Source organism: Neodiprion virginianus, chromosome 3 (genome assembly GCF_021901495.1).
Source record: "Neodiprion virginianus isolate iyNeoVirg1 chromosome 3, iyNeoVirg1.1, whole genome shotgun sequence".
NCBI lineage: Eukaryota > Metazoa > Arthropoda > Insecta > Hymenoptera > Diprionidae > Neodiprion > Neodiprion virginianus.
The window spans coordinates 31,385,800-31,408,797 of NC_060879.1; the positions used below are offsets into that span (position 1 = coordinate 31,385,800).

The window sequence follows — 22,998 nt, forward strand, 5'->3', positions numbered from 1 at the left end:
TTTTGGGGACTTATTTTTAGCAGCCGCGACAGTCGTTGAAAATTGCACCGAGGCGAGCCTTAAACATTGCCGTCTTTATTTTTCATAATTAAAATCACACCGAAGCTGAGATTTAATTTCACTCTCATAATTTTTCCAGCCCGGTCGGCTGGCAGCTCGTTGAGATTCCGACCACAACCTGTCGTATAAATCTGCAGGAATATAATTTTATAATATGAAAAAATTCCAAAGGGATGTGCCCATAATTTAGTTTCGAACGGAAAGGGGCGTTAAATCTTGACGCTTACTTTTTATTTCCTTTCTGTTTCGTTGAATCTGTGTATTTATACACACTCAATCTCCGCCTCGCTGACAAATTCAAACGATGACACGATGACACGATGTTAATTGCATCAAAGCGAGATACATTATAACTTGCACCTAGGCTTGCGCCATCCGTGAAGTCTGTATAACCCAACTTCGTACTTGCATTACAACTATAACTAAGTCGGCGGAGAGAGAGAGAAAGTCTAGCACATTACTTCCCACTAGAAAAGTTTCACCAAGCGCAATTGGAAGTAGCAAAGCAGGATGCAAATCGCGCGAAAAAGTTATCCGCGAGTACCTGGAGCTAGGAAGATAGGACGAGCTGGCGAACCGCGCGACGTTTGCGATTTAGGTTTCCCAGGGCGTATTGCGAAGTTTCAAATGTTTATACGATTCTTTTTAAACTGCACACTTTGCTTGCGGACCCGCTGTAACGCGATAAATTCAGTATTGAATGATTGAAAAAACGAGGAATTCGAACTGTATGAAATGCGAAGGAATGATTCGATTCATTTGAAAGAGGTATTCGCTTAGTTTGTTTCTCTTTTCTTTTTCTTCCGGTGAACATCTCGCCCCCAATTTTTTCCGACCATGGTATAGGTGAAGAAGAACAGCAATTGGATGTTCGGATAATGAAAAATAGAAATAAATAGAGAGAAATTGATCAGTTTTTCACCCAGTTGGAATATTAAAGGGGAAATCCATTCGGCGGCTAACATTTGTCACGAAATTTTTTCGACACAGTGAAACGCGATGAAATGATGAATGTTGATCAAATGTCCTCTGTTATTACTGTACGTACATTCAGATTGTACCTTTCTCGTCGAAATCGTTGCATTTACGGGGACAAAATAACCGGACGAATGCATAGTTCCTCTTCCCTTTAATTTTTATTTTCCATTGGAAATGTGCTATTGAATTTAATCCACATTCCACACAGGACAAAGACGCGATTCGCCGATACCTAATACAAGTACATTAAGCATGAATCCCGCCGGTATTGGACACGTTCGACGGGGAAGAAGTCCGGGGAGTACAGGCGGTCGATCCCCTCCCCGGATTGGCCACGGGATAAACGGGCTTCGCCTTGGATCTAGCCTCGGACGTTCGGTCGAGCTGCTCGAAATCTGATCGTTGCTCAGTAAGGGTCCGTCGGTATCTGGATGCCTAGGAAGAACGGAAGAAGAGCCGGCCGGATAAACCGAGCGGTCAAGCTCTGTGGACAGTGATCCGCATAAATGGCAGGAAAATCAGATAAAAGGTACTCGAGTCGTGTCTAGATCTAGACGAGACTGGAGGTCAGCTTGATCGAGTCGAAATTCGAGCCACTTTCTTCACCCTCGACGAACACCGTTTTTGGTGTATCTGGATTGAGTCAGTCATCATCGCTTCACAAGATGCGAGTCTACGAAGGCCGAAGTGAATTCAATAACGATTCGCCGTACGATAATTGGTGGAAATTATAGAAGTTGTCAAAGGTTTGAAAAAAGTGCTAAAAGTGTTTCCCGCGGGCGAAATAAGAGGGGAAAAAAGAAGATCAACGATATCCAGTGAATCTGCACACCTTGAAAGCAAATTGATTCGAATGTCGATGGGTAGAGACGCGCGTCTCCGACCGTCGAGAAGATGGGTTATTAATTTGGCTCGTAAATCAGAGAATCTAAGCGTGGTGCAGCCATTTCGGTAGCTCAGGGTGCACGGGAATCGAATCGCGGTCCCCGAGGTGAAAGCCCGCAAGGGTATGAGAGGCGAGAGGAGAGGAGAAGAAGCAGAGGGTGGCGAACAACCACCGCTTGTCGGTATTAGAGCCGAGCTGTTTATTCGCCCATTTACGGTCGACGCCGTTAATATCATAAAGCGCAAAGAAACGCGCTGCCTTATTGCCCTGCTGGTCTTGCTGCGCCTAAAACAAGATAAATTTATGCATTCACTTAGCGGTTTGCATGTAGCAACTCCGAGCCACGCGACACGAGGCGACGCGCGTTTCTAGGAGGCGAGGTACGTGCGGCGACTCGACGCCGTCGTCTCGAGGAAACATTTTTCCGCTTATGAAAACGATATCCCAGCAGCTCGTACGAGGAACGAGGAGGTGAGAGAGAAAAAGAGAAGTCGTGCAGCCTCCCCTCGGCCCCTTTGTTATATCATGGTGACGTGAATGGGCCACCGTTACCCGCCTCGACGTGTTTTCCATGCGGTAATTTTTCCTCAAAAGAGAAATGCGGCAGGCGGTTCAATGCCTGACGACAATTCCGCACCGGCTCCGACCCATTTTTGGGTACAGGTGCGCCAGCTCTTGGACCACCCAACTAGCTCACGACAATGCACGCTTGTTCCGCTATTCTCCAAGTCCACGGAATGATAAGAGCGAAAAGGCTGACCGGATTCGAATAATCGAAAAGCCTCGTTTGCACCGACGCGAAGCTGCTTCCGAAGACGAGGTTAATATCTTGACGAAGGTTATAATACCGGAAGGCTTCGCCCGCCTTGTCTCCGTTCTTTCGGCACGCATGAGGCAAGGGCTTCAAGCGCGAGAATATCCCAAGAGTGAAATTCCCTGTACAGGGTCCAGGAAGCCCCGAGGAGAGGATATCCTTATGTATACCTTGAATGGGATCCCTGTCACAACGATTAGTCACGAATCTTCAAAGTAAACTCCTCTGATAAGACTTTGCAAGCTTAACAAGCCGGGAAAAGTTAATCGGATGCCTTCGGAGGGTTTAAGCTATTTTCGCTAACCGGAGATTGTAAGGTTGACGAAAATCGCCGATGAAATATGCGATTGAGTGAAATTTAATGCGTTTTATCAACGCCCGCACTCTTTGTGAACGGAAATACTTTTAGTCTTAATCGATCGAACACGCGTAGGCTGAACATTCCCGAAACCCTGAGATATTCGACTGCGCACTGATCGTATGACGCGTTGCATGGAAACTTCTTTCAAGTCCATGGTAAGGAAGCTGTGATTAATTTGGCAAATAACCTCTTACATCGTCGTCGAATGAAATGTATTTCAATTAGGAATAGCAGCGATTTCAAGTTGAAAGCTAACGTTGTTACTCCAGCACGCGATTCAATTTTGGAATCGGTCGTCCGCTAACTAATTGTACCAATTCACTCAGTGCGGGTCGATAAATTGCGAAGTAAAAAAAGGATTACGTGAAAGAATACTGGAAGAGACGAAAAAAAAAGAAAGAGAGTTATATGTAATTAAAGGTAAACAAAAGGGATTTGTCTTTAGTTAAATTTCTTACTAATCCGCAGGTGGATTTTTTGCGGTGGTAACAACAAGAGAAGTACTTACACGCGGATGTACAACGAGGGGATTTTAAGAACTTTTAACCGAGGGCGTTTTCCATTCCAAGAAAATTGTCAGGAGATTAACGCGATAAAACAATACTTTGCTCGCAAGTAACTTCGAAGTAAATCGGAATTGTATAAACTGCCGGAGCAACTGCCGCGAGGAGCAATAAAGTTTGGAGTAAAAAGTTTAAAACAATAGCCGGCATATAAATCACTCGTTGAATATAATCGCCTTGGAATTGTCTAGATACGTGTACACGTTTACAAACGCCTATATGTATAACATGTAGTGCAATGTATAATGCATTAGGATGTTTCAGGAAAAAATAATTTGAGAATTTCCACCGTGGCACTCTCTGAAATGTTTATTTAGGTTTTGAAGGAAAATTGAAAAGACGAGCGGTATACGTCACGTCTAATTGGAATATGTAGCTCGTTTAATTTTTCACTTTTCTTCACACTTTCAATTCCTACCGGGTTTCGGTCTCAATATGTATTCGATCATGCGCGGGCTTGTGTTCCGCATAGCGACAAGCTCTGAGAAGGTGATAGTTACGGTTTACTTCGTCCGCACTTGTCTAATACGTGGTGACCATCTAGTATAAAAACATTGACCGTCAAAGCAGAAGACCGATCGTGGCGTAAGCCGGGACAGCTGACGTTTGCAGCTCGGAATGTAGACATTATTTACAAATATTATCTTATCTGCAAACATCAGGGTCAAAGTTTACGCCACGACCGGTCTTCTGCTCTGACGGTCAATGTTTTTGGACGAGGTAGTCACCACATATTAGACAAGTACGAATGGGGTAAACGTTACTATCTCTCTCTTCCGCTGATGACTGCACGGAATACAAGTTCGCACGAGTTGAATTAAAAATACGCAGATAATAATCAAAGATAAGCATCACGTTTCCGGCCAGGCGCATGAAAACACATTATATATAATGTACAATGCAAGAGGTGTTTCACTGGAGCAAAAATTGACACTATCGCAGTGTAATTACGGTGATCACGAAATGATTTCAAATGATATCGACACCATGATCCCTTGAGTGAAACATCCCTTGGCGTAGTGAAAAGGAGATGTGCTTTCTTCGATTGAAGCATGCTTACCCTGTAAAAGAGTTCGCTACATATTCCCATTACCGAAGCCTAATTCGTCCCAACAGCTTAGCGGAAGAATCGATCAAGGAAAATTCATTCCGAGACACGATATCGAAAAGTTCGGAATATAGCGGCAGCGCGATATAGTCGGAGGACGAAAAAGGGAGGGGAGAAGAAAAAAATAACCTTGTCCCCAATCCGCGTCACGTGTCACATACAGACGTCGAAGGTAACGTGCAATTTATATCGGTTTATAAGGGGCAGTTCGAATACTACGTAGCTCTGAAAGAGGGTTACGTTATCTTACGTCACCTTTATTTTATTCAAAATTCAGTGAAAAATATGAACAAGATGAAAAAAAAACAAACAAAATTAATATGAAGAGATCCGGGTGTATTTCAGGGGGTTGAGGCATCCAATCAATTCCATTTATCATGGAATGACAATCGGCTATGATGTTGCTCGGGAAGAATTCAAACGCGGAGTATCTTTGACAAGTACCTTCTGCGGGGGGTAGGGACGGGAGGAGAGATGAGGGAGGCTTCTTTGTAATGTATCTAATACCATCGGAAATGTCTGACGGGCGAGTCGCATGGGTTGCTATTTAAATATATATACATACTCGCATATAAAAGCCGAAGAGCGGGCGAAGGAAAGTTATGAAAATTGGCACTTCGCGTATTACTTGAATGTCCTCATGCAAGTGAGTTAGTTACGCGTTTTCGTGTGCACGCAGACGCCTAATTGAACGTAGGTAGTATGACGTAGGTGTACCTCAGCTAATATCAACTCGAAACTTGTAGCTGGCTCCAAGTGTCATTTCAGGCCCGTAGTGGAATTAACAAGCAATTTCCAACTCTGGAGAGAGGAGGACGGTATCCGTCGGAGTTAAGAGACACCGCTCCTGCACAGATCCGTATAATTAATCACGTACACATGGTAACTCTAATCAGGAAGTGCAACGCTTCGATGGTTTTAGATCCGCGCCTTGAGCCCTGTATCGCAGCGCGGAGTCTAAACTTGATGATTAGATCGTTACCGCCGAAATTCTTCAGTTCCAATTAAAGTCGAATCAACTTCTTTAAGTCGTTTTCGCGCCTCGTCGAACGACTGTAGGCCAACCTCCAGGTACGGAAAGAATCTCTTGGCCATCTCTGACCCGTTCAAAAAACTTTCACGAATGATGTTACGAGAGTGAGTTTCAAAGTTCCGGAGAAGAGTGTTTGTTTTCCTTAATTCCCATTATTACGCCGTAAGCTCGCTTTTTTTTTCTTCCGAATCGACTCTTCAATGATAATGCGGCGCTAAAATGAGTACACAACGATATATATTACGGGTCTTTACTGATTGCACCGAGACGTGTTGGCTACGGCAATTCTGTCCAAGAGCAAAGATATATCGAAAAGTTCAGAGGGTTTCGCCAAGCTTTGAGCGGCACGACACAAGTCCGTTAAAATCAATGTTAAGAATAATCGAAGAGCCAGTGACATTTGACGTACGTCATTCCATAAATGAAATCTTACATCTTACCGCATTCTCTTGACATCGCTGATAATTGAGTTTCAGTTGTCTTCCAGACTGTTCGGGTCAAGATTTTTGCCTGCCCTTTTGTACATAGAATTTGGATAACTTTCTGTAAATATTTATTTTTGTACCAGCCTTTAAGGTATGACGTAGATTAGACATATTTTTGCTTGTCTTTATTGCCGTCTGCCGCCATTTTCCAGCAACCAAATCAATTAATTTTTTTTATCAATTAATTTTTTCAACCCTTCGCGTCCGTCCCGCCGCGCTATGCAGCACTGGCTGCCAAACAGACTTCCGAATCAATTATCAGCGATGTTAAGAGAGTGCGGTAAGATGGAAAATTTTGTTTATGAAATGAGGTGAGTCAAATGGCCACCAACTCTCAGTCTACAAGTCGTCGTCAAATTTACGATTCCACCTCTCAGCCAGAAAGTGCGAAAAGTGGATCGCTACACTGATTAACTCTGACAAATGGGAGGAAATACAGACACTTTCGTGAATGACTGAATAAATCTGAGCAAATTTAGGCTGAGGTATTCTCGTGGTGTTCACTTTAATTTTTGGTTCATCAACAATAAAAATGAACGAAATATTGCATCATCGTTCTTCAAATCGATATAAGTACTATAACGATATATGTAATAAATTTTTGATCTCGTTGGATATAATGATATCATAATGATAATGATGATAATGATAATATAACGATATAATGACTCGGATTTCGGGCGTTTCATATCGACTGTGAGACACGTGACATTATGATTATAAAGTAAAGTATGTTTTAATTGCGTCCAAATAATTAGAAATCTCGACAAAAAGATTGAGTTTGTTAATCTTACTTAAGTGAGTTTAAGGGGGCACGAAGCTTTGTTCGTTTTATTGCTACGTATTTTTTTCATCGTTGGCTCGCTGTCAATTTAATTCAATTGAAACAAAAAAAAAAGAAAATGGCTACTACGTATAAAACGAATCGCTACTCTTAACCGCGGCTTGTCAAAGTTACTTTATACTACCCTCTTGAACCTCTGCATACGTACACAAAGACACAACACGTGTACACTAGAGGGGGAATCTACACCGTAGACGATGCGAGCTATCAAGGCAAAGTAACCAACCGATAAACGTTCGGCCAATTAGCGAAAGCCAGGATCTGTACTTCGTTCGGTGAAACTGTACCATTTAATTGTTCCTGTTCAAAGGCGATTTATCTAATTATCTCCCTCTTTGACAACCGTTTTTTTTTTTTTTTCCCCTCATACTTCAACTTGCTCGATTCTTCTGTTTTTTACATTTATTTCGGGGGTGCGCGGAGAGGTCTGGATTTTTTTTTCTCTCTCTTCAACTTTTTTCGAGTTACCCAACCACCGAGAGCTGCGTCCGTCTGTTGCAGTTACCGGTCGATACCCCCGACGTCTCCAACCCCTTGCTGCTCGAGCCGGCCATTTCATTGTGTAACTATAGCAACGCACTCGCAACGAGAAATTGTGACCACTGCTCGACGGGTTTAGTTGGATATAATAACCGTGAGAGGACCATCTTCAAATCCATCCACCCTGTGCCGTATCTCATCCAAGGGGCATATGCTTCTCGTACACGCGTTTGTTCGCGGGGGGGTGGATGTAAACACGTTGTCGAGGAAATCTCTTTGGTCGTCTGACACGCGCCGCGGGGTTTTGCACGCGAGTTCGCAACGCATAAACCTGCGGTAATAAAGTGTCCATCTCGTTAATTACACGCCTGACTTGCACGCAGTCGTCAAATAACGTATTATAGGATAGTAATTATAGGTACGTCCAAAGGAGAGCAGAGAGATGTCATAAAAAGCTACTGGGTTAAAAATATTACATATTATATGTTATAGCAAACGATCGACAAATATACGACAAAACAATTTATACGTGGCTAAAAAAATTATATATGTATACGGATAATCACAAGTTCTCCGTACGGACGTTTTATATTCTTCGGTAATAAATCGACTGAACGGCAGGGATTACGGTAAAACCTATAGCGATATGAGTTTATCGAAAAACTTTCAAGGAATGCAGAAGTTGATCTGAAACTTTCTCTATTTTAATAATGTACCTAGGTAAGAAAAAATGCCCTGCGTGTCGTTACGTATGGATAAAAACTCGGTTAGCATCGTCTACTCCGGTCACGATGAGGTCACCGTTGGATTAGCGTGCCCCGAGCCGCTAACCCGGGTTAAAACCGAACCCTCAGCTTGTCATTTTTCAACCTTGATAACGGGATGGAAAAGCTATATTCAAAATCCGCCAACATCCCGCATAATTTCAACCTCGACGTTTATAGTTGTGGGTTCGTTAACGCAATCGTGACTGCGGAATTTAAATTGCATGTGACCGTGCAGTAAATGCTTATCGGAGCGTTACATACGGGGCTCTACGTTCGAGATAGTTTCAGCGCATCAACGAACGCAGTTTCGAATAAAGCAACGCGGTGCAGTGTAATGGGCAAACAGTTTTGCCGGCGAAACCGTTTAAACTGTAGAAGCTCGTTACCTGGCGTTGAGCAAACGTGACGCGTGGCTACCAATTGACAAATAAACCTTACCGATCGCGTATCGCATGAGGTATTTCGATATTACGGTATTTATACTGTCGTTGGTAGGGCGGATATTCCGGGCCGAGGTTCAAATACATTATTTACTTATTTAGGTACATAATCATCTATGATGAATAGTGGTCAAGTTTCTTTCAACACCGTGTAGCTTTCAACGTAACAAACATATTTGAAATAAAAAAGATCAAAAAGTAAGCCAGAGGTTGTGTTTTCTTTTGAACTACCTAATCGAATCGTGTGAGACATAAGCGAGTAAATTGAGAATTAACCCTTTGAGGGGCAGTGAGACGTATACGTCCCGCCTGATTAGTCTCAGTTTTTTTCATATTTCTAATATATTTTTGCACTTTTTATACGCGCGTAAACACTTTTTAGGCTCTCGACTGTCTGAGGCATAAAAATTTCAGGCAAAATTGTGATAATTTATTTATTTATATGTTCGTTATGAAGAATTAAAGCGAAAAAATTCGTTTTTTCCTAAAAAAAAATCAGTGTTTTCTTGTATACCGTAAACAGGCCAAGGCTCTGAAATTTTTTTTTACCTATTCTCTATGCATATTTTTAAAATATACATATTTTTCCCAGAATTTTCCGTATGCTAGTTTTTTGAAAAAAAAAAAATAAAAATTTCTACCGAAGAGATCAGCTATGATTTTCGAAATTTGTTCAGTAGAAAAATGTCCCTTTGAAGGGTTAAGGCAACAACGAATCTGTTTATTATTTCGAACGAGGAAGTGCTGGTACTAAAAATAGTGCAATGGCGCAGTTGAAGTTTATACTCGGTAACGCAAATTCACGAAATCTGTGAGTAAACTGAATTTCACCACCGCGATGGTGGTTCGTGATGGGGAAAGGGGGTGGTTGACGGGCGGCAGCAGTGATTTAGGTTGGCTAAGCTATCGGTGGGTATCTTCTTTCCGCTCTCGGTGAATTAACCCGAAGTCAATTCTGGAAACACACCCGAGGGTCACGAACTGTTCCGGACTGCTCCCGAAGCTTGGCGTTATCGGATTATCCCTGTATATTATACAACAGTAGCGCCCTAAAAGCGACGGACCGATCATCTTCTTGTTCCCATTGGCAAACACGCACGATGGCCGTATTTCGGCAGCCCTCGAGAGCCCCGAGCATCGGCAATTCAACTTTCACTCCCGTCCTGCGACTCTGTTTTAATAACTTTTTTTTTCCAGCACAATGTGAACCAAGAACGACGGACATCATGCAGACGACGACGGGTACTTTTCAGGGGATGGATTATAATCGGAGTGGAAGATACGACGGGAAAGGATGGAGGGTGGAAAAAGATAAGAATAAAAATTGCATAACGTAATTACGTAAGAGAAGAGCGACCGAGGGACGGGCGGATCAGGGGGAATAAAAAAGGAGAATACGCCTCGGCGGCCTCGAGAATGTCGTGAAAAAATTGATGATGGCATGCGGAGCAAGTTCTGTATAATAGCGAGAGGCATCGGCTCGGTATTTCCGGCAGAGATTTAATTATTGCGCAATCATTCCGTGTGAATTTACCCGGCATTGTTCCTGACACGAATACATTATATAGGTTGTACTCATGTAGGTATGCTTGTACATGTGGTTCATCCGCTTGACGCCGAAGAAATTGCTCGTAGCACCCTGCAGGCGAGGTTCAAGGTATACGGAATCCTCGAAATGGTAGGAATGGAAGGCGAGTGAGTGGAAGTCGAGGGCCCGAGGTTGGTATCTACGTCGGGGATCCATAAACTAATTCCATTAACTCTCCGCAGGTCGTCGGATTAATGAATGACGTGCAGCTATGTAGGGCTATAGAGAAGAACGGGAATTGCCTGGACCAGCCCGCCGCTGCATCAAACCTAAGGCATTATGTACCTACGTACATATCGAGGTATAAATGGAATTCGCTTCGGTCTGAGGACAAACACGTAACTAAACTCCGTTCTCGCGATCAAAAGCAAACACTGCTGCAAATACGCATTGCGACGTATGCTTTTCACTCTCCGGCGCGTCGTGCGCCCTGAAAAACGTTCTCTCGGCCAATTTTACAACGTGTAGTAAAAATACGTTTGGGTTACAGCGTGCGGAAGAAAATACGCTTTTCTCAAGTATTGTGTAATCAACGTCGAGCTAAATCATCTTCCACGTAAAATGTATCCGCGAGGGAAATAGAAATTGTGGTTGAAAAAAGAAGAGTACCGCTACAATATACGAAAAAGAGTTTTAAAGGGGTTAAAAGTGGAATGTTTCTCGTTAAGCCCTTTTGTATTCATTTTTTTTTCTAAACTCTGGACGAAAACCATATAATACTGCGTAAAGGTGCAAGATGAGAATGAACAATTCGCTTTACCGTTACTCGCGTCATACAAGCGTTATACGTACGTATACACATGTACAATATAGTAATAGAGGTGCGAGAGATGGATTTGCGGGATAAGTGGATTTCTACAAAAAGTCTGCACCACCGCCGTTTGCAATGCGAATCGCGGCATGAACGCGTCCGCTGTTGTGCATGCAGCTCCGGAGATGATAACGTTTTCGTAAGTAGGGTGAGCCCTTGATAAATTCAATACGGCCTGCCTGATTCCCTACCCGCGGATGGTGGGATAGGTATGCTTGAATATAAATTTGGTCTTTAGAAATTTTCAGGCCAGTGGTACTTCCGGGAGTCTTGAACACGAATTCCTGCGAAAGCGATCCTTCTCGGATTCACCATATCCAACCGACATTACTTGCTTCATTTTTTCTTTACATTTATATTCTTTCTTCCTTTTTCTTCTTCTTCATCTTTTCAGGTCACCCTTCGGCAAACTTTATGTATTAAAGTTCAGGACTTTACCAGGAATTTTTTTTTTAAGACTGAACGAAAAGTACTGTTCGCCAATATGATAATTTTTTCGATCGAATGCTTCTGCATTCATTGCTAGCGAGTGAAACAAAAAGTAGATCCGGGTTCATTGAGTCAAACGTGATAGTGTATTTTCACGGAAGGAAAAATATTGTAGATTTTGCATCTACTGTGGTGAATTTATGGACAGCATTTTTCTGGAGTTGCATCTACATCAATTGTAGCAAGATTTGCAACTCCAATAATAAGAGTTACAAAACCAATAGTAAGAGTTACAATGTGCTTAAGTAGATATACCACAATTGATGTAGATTTCACTCCAAAAAAGTGGTGTATGCATATTCACATAGATACGGAGATGTAAAATCTACATCACATTTTTTACCGTGTGGTAAACAACTTTTCCAAACTATACACCAACAAAAAGTAAACATTTCTAAGTATGATTTCTAAAGCGACTATCGTACCTACACATTTTTGTACAAACTCCAATTAGAGAATAAATATGATTTTCCCTCGTTGTAAAATTTTCCATACTGGTAACGCATGGAAGTTGCACAAATTGTAATTTGATATAAAATCCAAGAGTTCGCGAAACTTGTTAGGTAACGTTACACAAAAGCTGAAGCCAGAAGCGTACATGCGATACCGATAAATTTTTCGGTACAAGCTCAAATAAAATTTGGATTATCAAATTTATTTTCAATTTCAACATCGTTATAAAAATTGCCTGAAACTGTTGGGTTTTTCGAAATTTACAAACTTCACGAACACCGCAGCCGGTTGAATTATTTTCTCGTATTATATATACTACGCACATCGCGTCTACCGCGGATATTTAGCTGTCAGGGGAGAAGAAGAACGGAAAATTGTCGAGACAGATGAGTGATTAACGGAAACTGAGTTTGATTCTCGGCAATTTCTCGGCGGTGCTGAGAGCTTCGTCGAGGTTCGGGCGGTCTGAATACGCGGATGAAATCCATCGGTGATCGGGAGGATTGCCATCGGTTCCCGGAGTGCTCGTGGCCCGTAAGGATGACCACCGCAAGCCTCATTTGCTCCGGGAAAATGATGCTTCAGGCGAAAATACTCTGACCGGATGGCGCGGACAGAAGGCGAAGGGTCGAGGGATTCGTCGAAAGTGAAAGTGAAAGTACTGTGTACGGTAGAGGGTATACCTACTTGGAGAATTAACCGGGTGAAACCGTCATACAAAAGTCAGCGAGATGTACGCGGCTTAGCCGGAGCTTTCCGATGCCGGCGAAAATCCAGGCGTACATTTCCGTTCGCGGTCGACGGTCCAATTATTGTCTCCGAACCGAACAAAGCTGAATACAAGCGGGCTAACAAAGGGAGTTTGTGGAGATGGTCGTTAAAGATGTGGCCGAAATTCCGGTGTCCTTTAACAAACGTGGAAGAGGGCAGGAGGTATAAATTCTCATTGTCAAACGAGACTCGTCGCAAGTTTTAATTTGATTTCGGTCAACGTGAGATTTGTGGGAAAGAGATTGGCCTTGGGAAGGAGGAACGAGAGGAGCGCAAATCCGACCCAATGATATCATGTCAAATCGCCAATTAATTAAATTCCTTCTTCTACTCCAAAGTTTTGTGATGCTCGGGTACATATACATATACATATATATATATATATAATTATACATATAATTGTATGTACACAAGAGCGGCTCATTACTGAAAATAAATGCCTGTCCAAATCTCCAATATCAAATGAAAATACTTCAAAATCCAGAACTCTTGTGGAATTCGGCGAGATAATCTGAATCTGCAACCGGAATCCGCTCGATAGAGTAAAGAACGTTGAGGCGAGGACGGGATTTGAGTTTCAAACGAAATTCCCTACCAGAGGTGGACTCCGGAGTTTCGGGGGACAACTTGATGTCCAGACTTTCTTATTCTACGTCCTTATCTCCAAATTGTCGAAACTGATTGGGAGAGGATGTGAAACCGGTATGGAATTTCAAGCTATTGTATATCAACACTTCGTGTTCCATCCGCACAGCCTTTCTTACGAAGTAATATAGAAAACTTGGCCACCGCGACTCGGTCGACCGCAGGTTTTATTTCCTATTTTTCAATCTTCGAAGGAAAAAAAGGAATGAAATAACACCAGAAAAAAAAGAACAAGAAAAAAAAAAAAACGTACGGAAAAACGAACATAGGAAATACTTTTCTCCAGTAGGAGACAGCCGCGGAAGTTGAAAAGAAAGTTACACGAGGCGCGTGATTTAGACGACTGTCAATAGAACTCAACTTTTTTCATGCTGTTAAAAAGAGACGAATATTCGAAGGAGCAAAACTATTATATGTATACATATATACACAATGTGTACATATTATATCTATAAAAATGTATCTAGGCATGTTTTAAAGACTGATACATAACTGATACTGCAGCCGATATCGCGGATCACTAAAACAGTTCACACAAAGCTTCGCTTTTTTCTAAATAACTGGAAGAAAATACGCATCAAATAATTCAATCGCTTGTGGAATTGTTTTTCCATTTTTAAACCGCATTGAATACTGGACAGTGGTTATGTACCGACGAAGTTTGGCGAGGATTCAATTCGCAGTCATTGGATATCTGCAAGTTGCTGTACGCGAATTACTATAAGAATCGAGAAAGTGTACTTTCGCAAGAATCACGATACCGGAACTAATTTTTCAACATTGTACAGTCGTGCTTGGTGTGAAATCGTAATGAATTATACTTATACTTATGGTTAAAGTAAAAAACGCAAGTATAACAATTTTTTCATTTATCTTCTCGCTTGCTTGACTGCCCATATATACTGTACTGATTACTACTTAGAATCGATGATTTCGAATTAAAGTAGAGAACCAAAATCGACCGGGACGATAAAGTCTGACTAGCACTTTTTCAGATAATAATGCTGTAGAGATTGATTTATGTGAAATCTAGTGTGAAGCAAGAAGGTTTGACGTGTAAAATGGAAAGAGTTTTATTGCCACTTTTAGATAAATAAAAAGCAAAATAAAAATAAAAAGTAAAATAAAAAATACACCGAAAAGGTGAGTATAGTAGGCTGTGGAAATTCGACAAACTGTGTGAGATGTTACACTCTAGGGACTTTTCACTTTTTCCCTTCCTCGACAGGAGATAAATAAATCCCACCCCTGCAAACATACGAACCCCGGACCTGGGGTGAAAATTGGCGCACGCACGGTCGAAACGCGTCGGAAAAAGCTCTAAGAAACATCCCGAAAGTATTTTGAGAGTATAGCGAGGGCCTTGCCGGCTGTCTCGCAGGCATTTTGTTTCGTAGGTGAAAGCAACACGGCTTGCAGCCGGTAACAGAAATATCTCCTTCTGCTTCCGTAAAACATATTTTTGGGTGTAATTCTAACACCATCGGACGTTGATCGGCAAAATTGGCGGATTTGACCTTCAATGCCGATTTTTCACAGTTTACATATGAAAGGTTGAACCTGTAGACAGGTTTTAGCCAGTGAAGGAATCCTGCGGCAGTTACGATCATTCCGAGCTCGATCGATCGCCGTTGGTTACGGAACGGTGAACACCGTAGCCAAAAATCGAGTCCATTATCGCCTTACCCAGGTTGTACCCGACTCGGAGTCTGGTACCCGAATACTATCAATATCTGTTTAACGCGTCGTTTATTTTCCGTGAAGTTGACAAACAAGGGTCGCGAAGAAGAAAATTATATTGAATTTAAGGACTTCGATACACGAGAGGTATTATTTTTTATTTATGTTTTATCTCTCGTTATTTCTCTTCCTCTCTCTCTTTTTCTTCCTTGGTAGGTTTAGCTTGAACTTTTCTTCTGGATTTGCATACATTCTTTCATATTTTTTCTTCATACAATTTCATTCCCCCAGAAGAAGCTGCCAGATATCATACTTGTTGAAAGAATGATGAAGTTTTCGCCAAGCATATCGGTTAGTTACGATCTATAAAAGCTACGCACATACAGATCTGTGCTGCGATAAACCGTTTCCTGAATGATTTGTTTTTTTTTTTATATATAAAAGTTCATTTCCTAGATGGAAATACATATATCAGAAATCTAGACGGTTCCGGTTCATGTTCAGATTCACCTAATGAAAGCATCAATAATTGAAATGGTCAATAATTCATAATGAGCTCTTGAGGTTCGTTGAACAAGGGATGTGCGCCGGGAGTAATTTGAACGTAACCCGACTTGACATAGTCGAACAGAATATAGCATATTCGTCTGGGAAAATTCTTCCATTATTATCATACGCGCGGACATCACTGATGCGTCATTTCTTCATCGCCGATCAATCGAGCTGGATAGAAATACCATTTTTCAAACATCGATCAAACTCGTGGCATTTCAAGTGATCGCGCGAGAGTTCTGATTTAGAAAATTCATCCTTCCACACATTCATAACAGTATACGTACGTATACCGGGAATTTACATGTTAAAAGGATATAGGCTCAATTAATTCAGTGGAGATTAATATTTATCTTAACCGTTCCCGTGTTTTTCATTAAAAGAGATTACTAGCCGACATTTCCAACGAATATCTACCGTGCAGAATATAAAACGAACGTTGAACAACTCGTGAACGAATATCGCCTCGTTATTCAACGAAAATAACAATTATTCAACCGGAGCAATTTCATACCATATAAACAATTCACGATCTCTTATATTAATCCCCGATGAAATGCTTCGAGCGCAAAATGGTCGTTGGGTCCCTTCCGATGACGATTTCGACCAGTGTGCCAACGAATCGGGAGATATATGTATAAGTGTATACATTGGACGAATCAATCGCAATTCGCGGTTACGGGAAAATTCTAGATTCTCTTTTTCCGTTTCGGGATAAAGGGTGCGCTGCGTTTGACGGTAGATTAATTAACCATCAGCCGCAAGCTAACGCGAGATTCTATGTGAACCGGGAAACACGCGGCCGGATTGATGGTGTATTTTTCATCGCTTAGACGCCACACTCTCTGCACACGGATTTTACCTGATATACATTATTTATTGGCCAGTTGCGGGCTTTCCCGGGTCTAAGAGCCTGTCAAGTTCGACGATCAGACAAGGTGTCTACATAGATTACGGAAAAGCTTAGGAGCCACCCTATGGCAACCCAATCGTGATTAATCACCACTGTTTGCGGCAGGCAGCTGGCTACGCATAGTCGCCGTTAATTATTACAGGGTAAAGCGGACGAACGAAATATTCCTAATCTGCAGCTTTTGACGAAGTAAGGTGCAATTTTTCAATACAAAATCGTTCAAAATTTTGGAAATACCGTACAGTTTCCCATCGTCATACTTAAAATATCAACAACAAACTGGCACTGGAGCAACGATGCATGCGACGAATCGAAACGAACCACTCGTACCTTTCATTGTCAATTTAACCTTAATTCCGAAAAAATACAGGAAAAAAGTATGCTCTTCAAGCCTCTCGACCTACTAAATTGTGAACGCTGGGCTAGAGGTGAAATTTTTCTCATGATATCTCGTTTGAATGGATTCTTCGATTTTTTCATTAAAACGATCCACGTATACGAAATGAAGCGTATTTTTCCACTTCGGTTGCTTTAGATGTGAAAAGTCGCATGCGAGCTTTCGAAAGTATGTGTCAAGAGGCAAGAAATTATCACTTCAAAACGTACTTTTATACTAAGCGGTTGTGTAAACAAATTATTCAAACAAGTTGTATGCTGCTGGTAAACCGACTCTGCATAATTTTGTTCTGTAACTTCTTTAGTAGGTGCAGGTACAGAAAGACGGAAAAGTTTAAAAGACAAATTTCATGTATGTTGATAATTTTTTTTTTTACCACAGTTTCTTCAAGTTTTCTCGTCGCAAAAGTTGTGTCGTTCACGCCAAGTACTATTGTTTAACATAAAGAAATATTTTTAAAATAGAATGATAATCGCCAATGTTTATAACAACGAAGAAAGAGGAGCTGTGATATTTTACCCAAGTACGAAAACGGCTTGAAAACGGGAGTTATTCGATTTCGTAACGATTACCAAAGAACGGTAAAAAAAAAGCAGAGACGTCATAGGTATGTATATATCGGAAGAGGATCCAGACAGACTCATCGAGTACAAGAATTATGTTTAAAGGTCGAAGTTATATCTCTTTAGAGCTATCCATCTGTCTGTCTAGCTGCCGTTTCGAGAGTTGAGAGGGTAGCGAAACGATGGGTTTCTGTAGGGGGATTGAGTGCAGGATAGAGGATGAAAACAGGGACGGAAGGAAGAATAGGACGAGAGGAATAGGAAGAAAAGACCCGCCCCGAAATGTAGCGAAAAAATAATAGTTCCAGGCGGCGCCTGTAAGGCGGAGGTTCGGTGACTGTATTTTTCAGCCCGGAACGTCATTAGTTTTACGATAGAGCAGTAAATGTAGATGGGCTTTATAATAGACGGGAAGGTGACGATAAATTTCATATTCTATTGCAAATACATTCCCCCGCCAAGTGTCTCCCACTCCCCCTACCCTTCATCCCGCGACATTTTCCACCCTTATTTTTCCATCTCACCTCCAAACTCTGCACCGCACCGAAAACGGGGGGAAGGTGGTAGGGCGGGGGCAGGGGTGGAGGAGGCACCCCTCGTCATCTCGTCTCCCATAATTTAATGGATGTTCGCGAGTCATTCGCGTCCCAATGCAAAATCCACTCAGCCAATCAGATTTCGCGCAAGGGAGGAGAAAAAAAAAAAAAAAAAGGAACACGGAAAGGAAAAGGAAAATCCAAAGAGACGATCTTTCCATCCAGACCAACGGGGTGCTTCAATCTTCCGCGACGTAGTCTGTGAGCCAATAAATTTTCTCGCTATTTTCACGCGTTAATCCGTTTTCTCAACGTAGGCAATCTTCCAAAAATCTTATTTGCACCGCCGTAACTACCTATACACGGTGGCCTGCCTCCGATATACCTATACATATATATCGTTGTATGTATAAAAATACACGTATATACATAGCTTATACGAATTTTCCTCTTTCAAGATTTTAAGTTTGCCAGCCGTTACAGGGTACGCAACGCAAGCGGGAAGGCATGCCTGCAGATCCGGGTCTCTTCAAATTGTTGCGAAGATACCACGTTTCCCGCTAATCCGATTTACAATTCCGTGCGCAAAATTTACAACAACTTGTGGATAATAATATCATAAATACAAACGCTCAGCGGAGAACGAAGTAGAAGCTGTGGTTCGGTCTGCATTTGTATCGTACCTACATACGTATGTATACCTATAGTTTCCACAAAGAATAATGCGCTTTCTGGCCGAGCTTGCAGCGGCGAACCGCGAGAAGAGACGAACGGTAACAACGCCCTTGAGTAAGTAGAAAAAATCAGTAACTGAACGCGTCAGATTTGCAGCAAGTTCGATTCCTCGACTTTGAAACAGCACGGTTTTCACCACGAGAAGAATTCAATAAGTATTACTCAAAAATGCAACAAAATATCAAGCACTCACCCTCAGTCGAAGATCGCTGACCGTCCAAACGCGGCTGGCGAAATCGTTGGATGCACCCAAAATCAGACTTCCGGTTGAGTCAAAGTCCACCGACATGACGCCCGCGTTGCTGCCAACCAGCATACCTTTACTGTCGTACGAGCCTGAAAATAATTCAAGTTTTCACTGGGTGAGCGGTATAAAAAGTCGCTTCGTTGCTTCTTGTGTAAATAACGTATTTAAACACCGATGGAATCTACTTGTGTAATTGAAATGACAGTTTTTAACGTTTGGACAGGACTCGAGCTGGTGCGATATTGATTTACATCGCTCTTTAACGGCGTCGCGACGTTTATACTGATCGTGAGATGGGTGCGATTGGAATTCGATGAATTGCTGGCAGGTCTCGAGTGCCTCGAGTATTGATGTAGATATACGACGAACCAGATTAGACGTATGCGTATATTTCTGCAATTCATGAATTCAGAGTAATATGGAACGATTTAATTATTTCAATACTGCAGAATTATAATTTCTAATTGCGAAACTTTATTATAAGCATAATATAACCGGCAAGCGAGCAGAAACTGCAGAGATTGTTTTCTGCAGAGTTCAGAAAGCGATTAGTAAAGGATTTTCGTCAAACTTCGAGTGATTAAATTGCGCCGGTGAGCAGTAATAGAATTTAGTACCATTCAACGGCAAATTCAGTCTGCAATCGGTCATGAAATTTCGTTAAACCGCGCAGATTAAAAATGCAAATCTTTACAATCGGATATATATAGTATAATTACAAAAATTACTAATCGAATTCGTTTGCGCAAAGAAACTAAGCTTTCTCCAATTCGTGCAGATGATGACTGAATCATCGACAGTCAACGAAGTAAACAATTTACGACCAAACTTTGGCAGTGCTTGTAATCTTTTGTTACAAGATAACACGAAAGTTTGATTGAATATTAACCCTGGCATCTCAGAAAACTACAAGTGAAAGCCTAAGCTTGCGTTTCTCGAGAGAAATCATTTTTTCAACCGAATATATCTAAGAAGTCTTCGACTCTGTTGATTTTGTCAACGCATAGATAGATTTCTCGACCAATTGACCATCGCAAAAATAAAGATGATGAAAATACGACGATTTTAACAAGAATTATTGATAGACGTCCCACAAAACCGGGTGTGGCATGAATGGGTTAATTTTATAACGCCGATGGTCCATCTCTCTCATTTTCTTCCGATCTTTCTTCCAATACTGTTAAAAGCTGCTGCTAACCTTAGCTTTGTCTAACACCTACATTGAATGCGGGGCATGTTGTACTTCTAAAGTATCATAATGTTGACGTCGCATTTTTGGCACCAGAGACTACATGAACGCAAGTATCATATCTGTTCTTTGCATTGGAAACTGAAGTTGTTTCGCACCGTGAAATACGGAGAATATCTTTTTCTCATAGTTACAACATTGCGTAGGTGTAACGTAAAAATATATGAACGGAAAAAAAATATAAAAATAACATCTAAAAATGAGCAATAAATGCCGTGCGGAGCTCGGGTATTAACGCGAACGAAGAATGATCGTAATGAGTTTATTTAAAAATGTTTCAAAAGTTGAGCACATAAAATTCTTGGATATAGACACGCGGATCGAGGCGATCTAATTTCGAATATTATTGCTATGACGTACGGTGTCGCAGATAGAGTTTTGAAGCGAGACTCTAGAGCCTCGTAATTGTTGAGAACGTCGACTGAGTTTCTCGCTAGAAGTTTATATTATACACTGTTTACGAGAATTCTGGAATAACATAAAACTCTTCACCCTTTTGAAGCGTAGTTTCCTGTCTCATTGAACGACGACGGGAATAAAATGTAGGTCGAGAAGAGAATGGAAATAAGAGAGACAGAGAAAGAGAGAGCGAGAGAGAAACTAGGATGAAAAAATAGTGGGGATCATCTTTTCGAATACAAAGAAAAATAAATAAAATATTTTTCGGTAGGTGGAGATTTTTATTGACCGTGCATTATAGTTGCTAGGTTACTCTTAACGTCAATATTATCTGCCTGAAATTCGCATTTTGCACGTCGTGCAACTGTTAAAAATTTCTGTACGGAACTTCCTATACGCTATATTCGGAAGTTTTATTCAGATACGAACAGTGAATTCACCATGCATTTACTGTTTATTCAATTTACAATGACAATAAATTTACTACACAATTTGTTAAATTTAAATAACTTTTTTCTGTTTTTCCTATAAATTTGAGTAAAATCTAAAATTTTCATTCTAAATTTTAAGACAAATACATAGTAATTTACGTCGCTGCACTGAATTTGTAAATTTTCAACCTGATTTCACAAATTGACAACTCTTTTCTACAGTAAATGCGTAGTAAATTCATAATCATTGTTAACAGTGTGTTAAAATACGGAAAATAAGTATGCTCGATACCGCGATTCTTTAGAATCTCCCGAGTACCTATAGTGAGAGAGGAGCATATATTCCTCAAGTAGTTTACCTACAGTTCCTCGGCTATTGTCTGAGGTGAGCCGTTCAATTTGGTCGGCAAACAGATTCCCCGACTTAATCTTACCAGTCGAAATGGCTAACGAGTCCAGGGCTCAGCTCTCGACTTGAAGAACAATTACGCACCCGCGCGTGTAAGTCTGTACACACCTGTATACATATGTATATGGGGCATTCCACGTCAAATTAGCAGCCCATATACCTCACCCTCTTCGATTTTAATAATTTTTCAGTATAATGTTTATACCGACCTAAAAAGGTCTCGAATTTCTTTCAAATTTTTGTAGCCACCGGTGAAATATGAAGAAAATCGAAAATAAATTCCGAAAACGCCATTATTAACAATCTAAAAAAATTCACACAGATTCTATGATTTGAAATTTTTTTTCTCAAGTTTTTAGTGTTTCCATACGAGAATTGAAATATTGTTGTTATTTTTTCGGCTCTCCGATCTAAATAGATCACGGAATCATGAAAATAATATAATTCTGCAATCTATTCGGATCGAGGCATATAAAAAATAAAACAAAAACGATTCCGATATGGAAAACCTAAAAGCTTGCAAAAAAGAAAAGAGTAAATGTTCTGATCCCATTATCGTGCGGTGCTCAAAAATTACATTTTAAATAATAGAATCAGTGTTAATTTTTCAAGATTTTTCAAAACCACATTTTCGTAATTGGTGTTGCGATTTTGTATAAATTTCACCAGTGGCCAAAGAATATCTAAAAAAAAATCCCGAGAATCTTTTGCGTCGGTAAGAACACCATACTAAAAAATAATCAGAACCGAAGCGGGTGAGGTAGATGGGCTGCTAATTTGACGTACTGTATATTTTACGTACGTATAAACACCGTGACAGCGATGAAATAGGCGCAGACGGGTGAAACGAAGTATTGCGTCGTTAACCGGGGGATCGTTTTGATCATTCAGCGGTTAACGCCCGCAACCTCATTATTATACAAATTCCACTAACTCATGCAGTTTAAGCTGCGCCGTTCGCCGATTCGGCTCTATAATCTATCGGCGAAGAATTATGCTCCCCGTTTCCGCCCCCAATCCGCATGCAGTTCGTCGACCATTCGATATAATTGACGGTTTATTACTCACCCTTCGATACGTCCCAGAGTTTGACTTTCCGGTCGGCACCTCCGGTCGCCACTATTCGGTCGACGGGTGACCATTTCACCGCGTTCACTTCGCCGTCGTGAGCATCCTGCAACAATACACCAAGATTATACAGGTCCGTAAGGAGAACAAATGCTGCGCAATGTGTTAAAAATGGTTAGCTGTTCGATTTTCGTTACGGGATCTAGTTACGCGCGACACGCTAGTCGGCCTCGATATCACCCC

The 22,998-nt window shown here is 41.2% G+C and overlaps 1 protein-coding gene across 9 annotated transcripts in view; it reads right to left on the reverse strand.

The window, feature by feature from the left end:
• The window catches only part of LOC124299982 (autophagy-related protein 16-1), a 237,884-nt gene that overhangs the window by 197,989 nt on the left and 16,897 nt on the right, over positions 1–22,998 (reverse strand). For all 9 annotated transcript variants that reach the window (XM_046753546.1, XM_046753545.1, XM_046753543.1 and 6 more), the window contains 2 exons: positions 22,756–22,861; positions 19,146–19,288 (listed from right to left, as the gene is read on the reverse strand). In XM_046753546.1, coding sequence (XP_046609502.1) covers positions 19,146–19,288; positions 22,756–22,861 — 249 coding nt within the window. The remainder of the gene's footprint in view (positions 1–19,145; positions 19,289–22,755; positions 22,862–22,998) is intronic.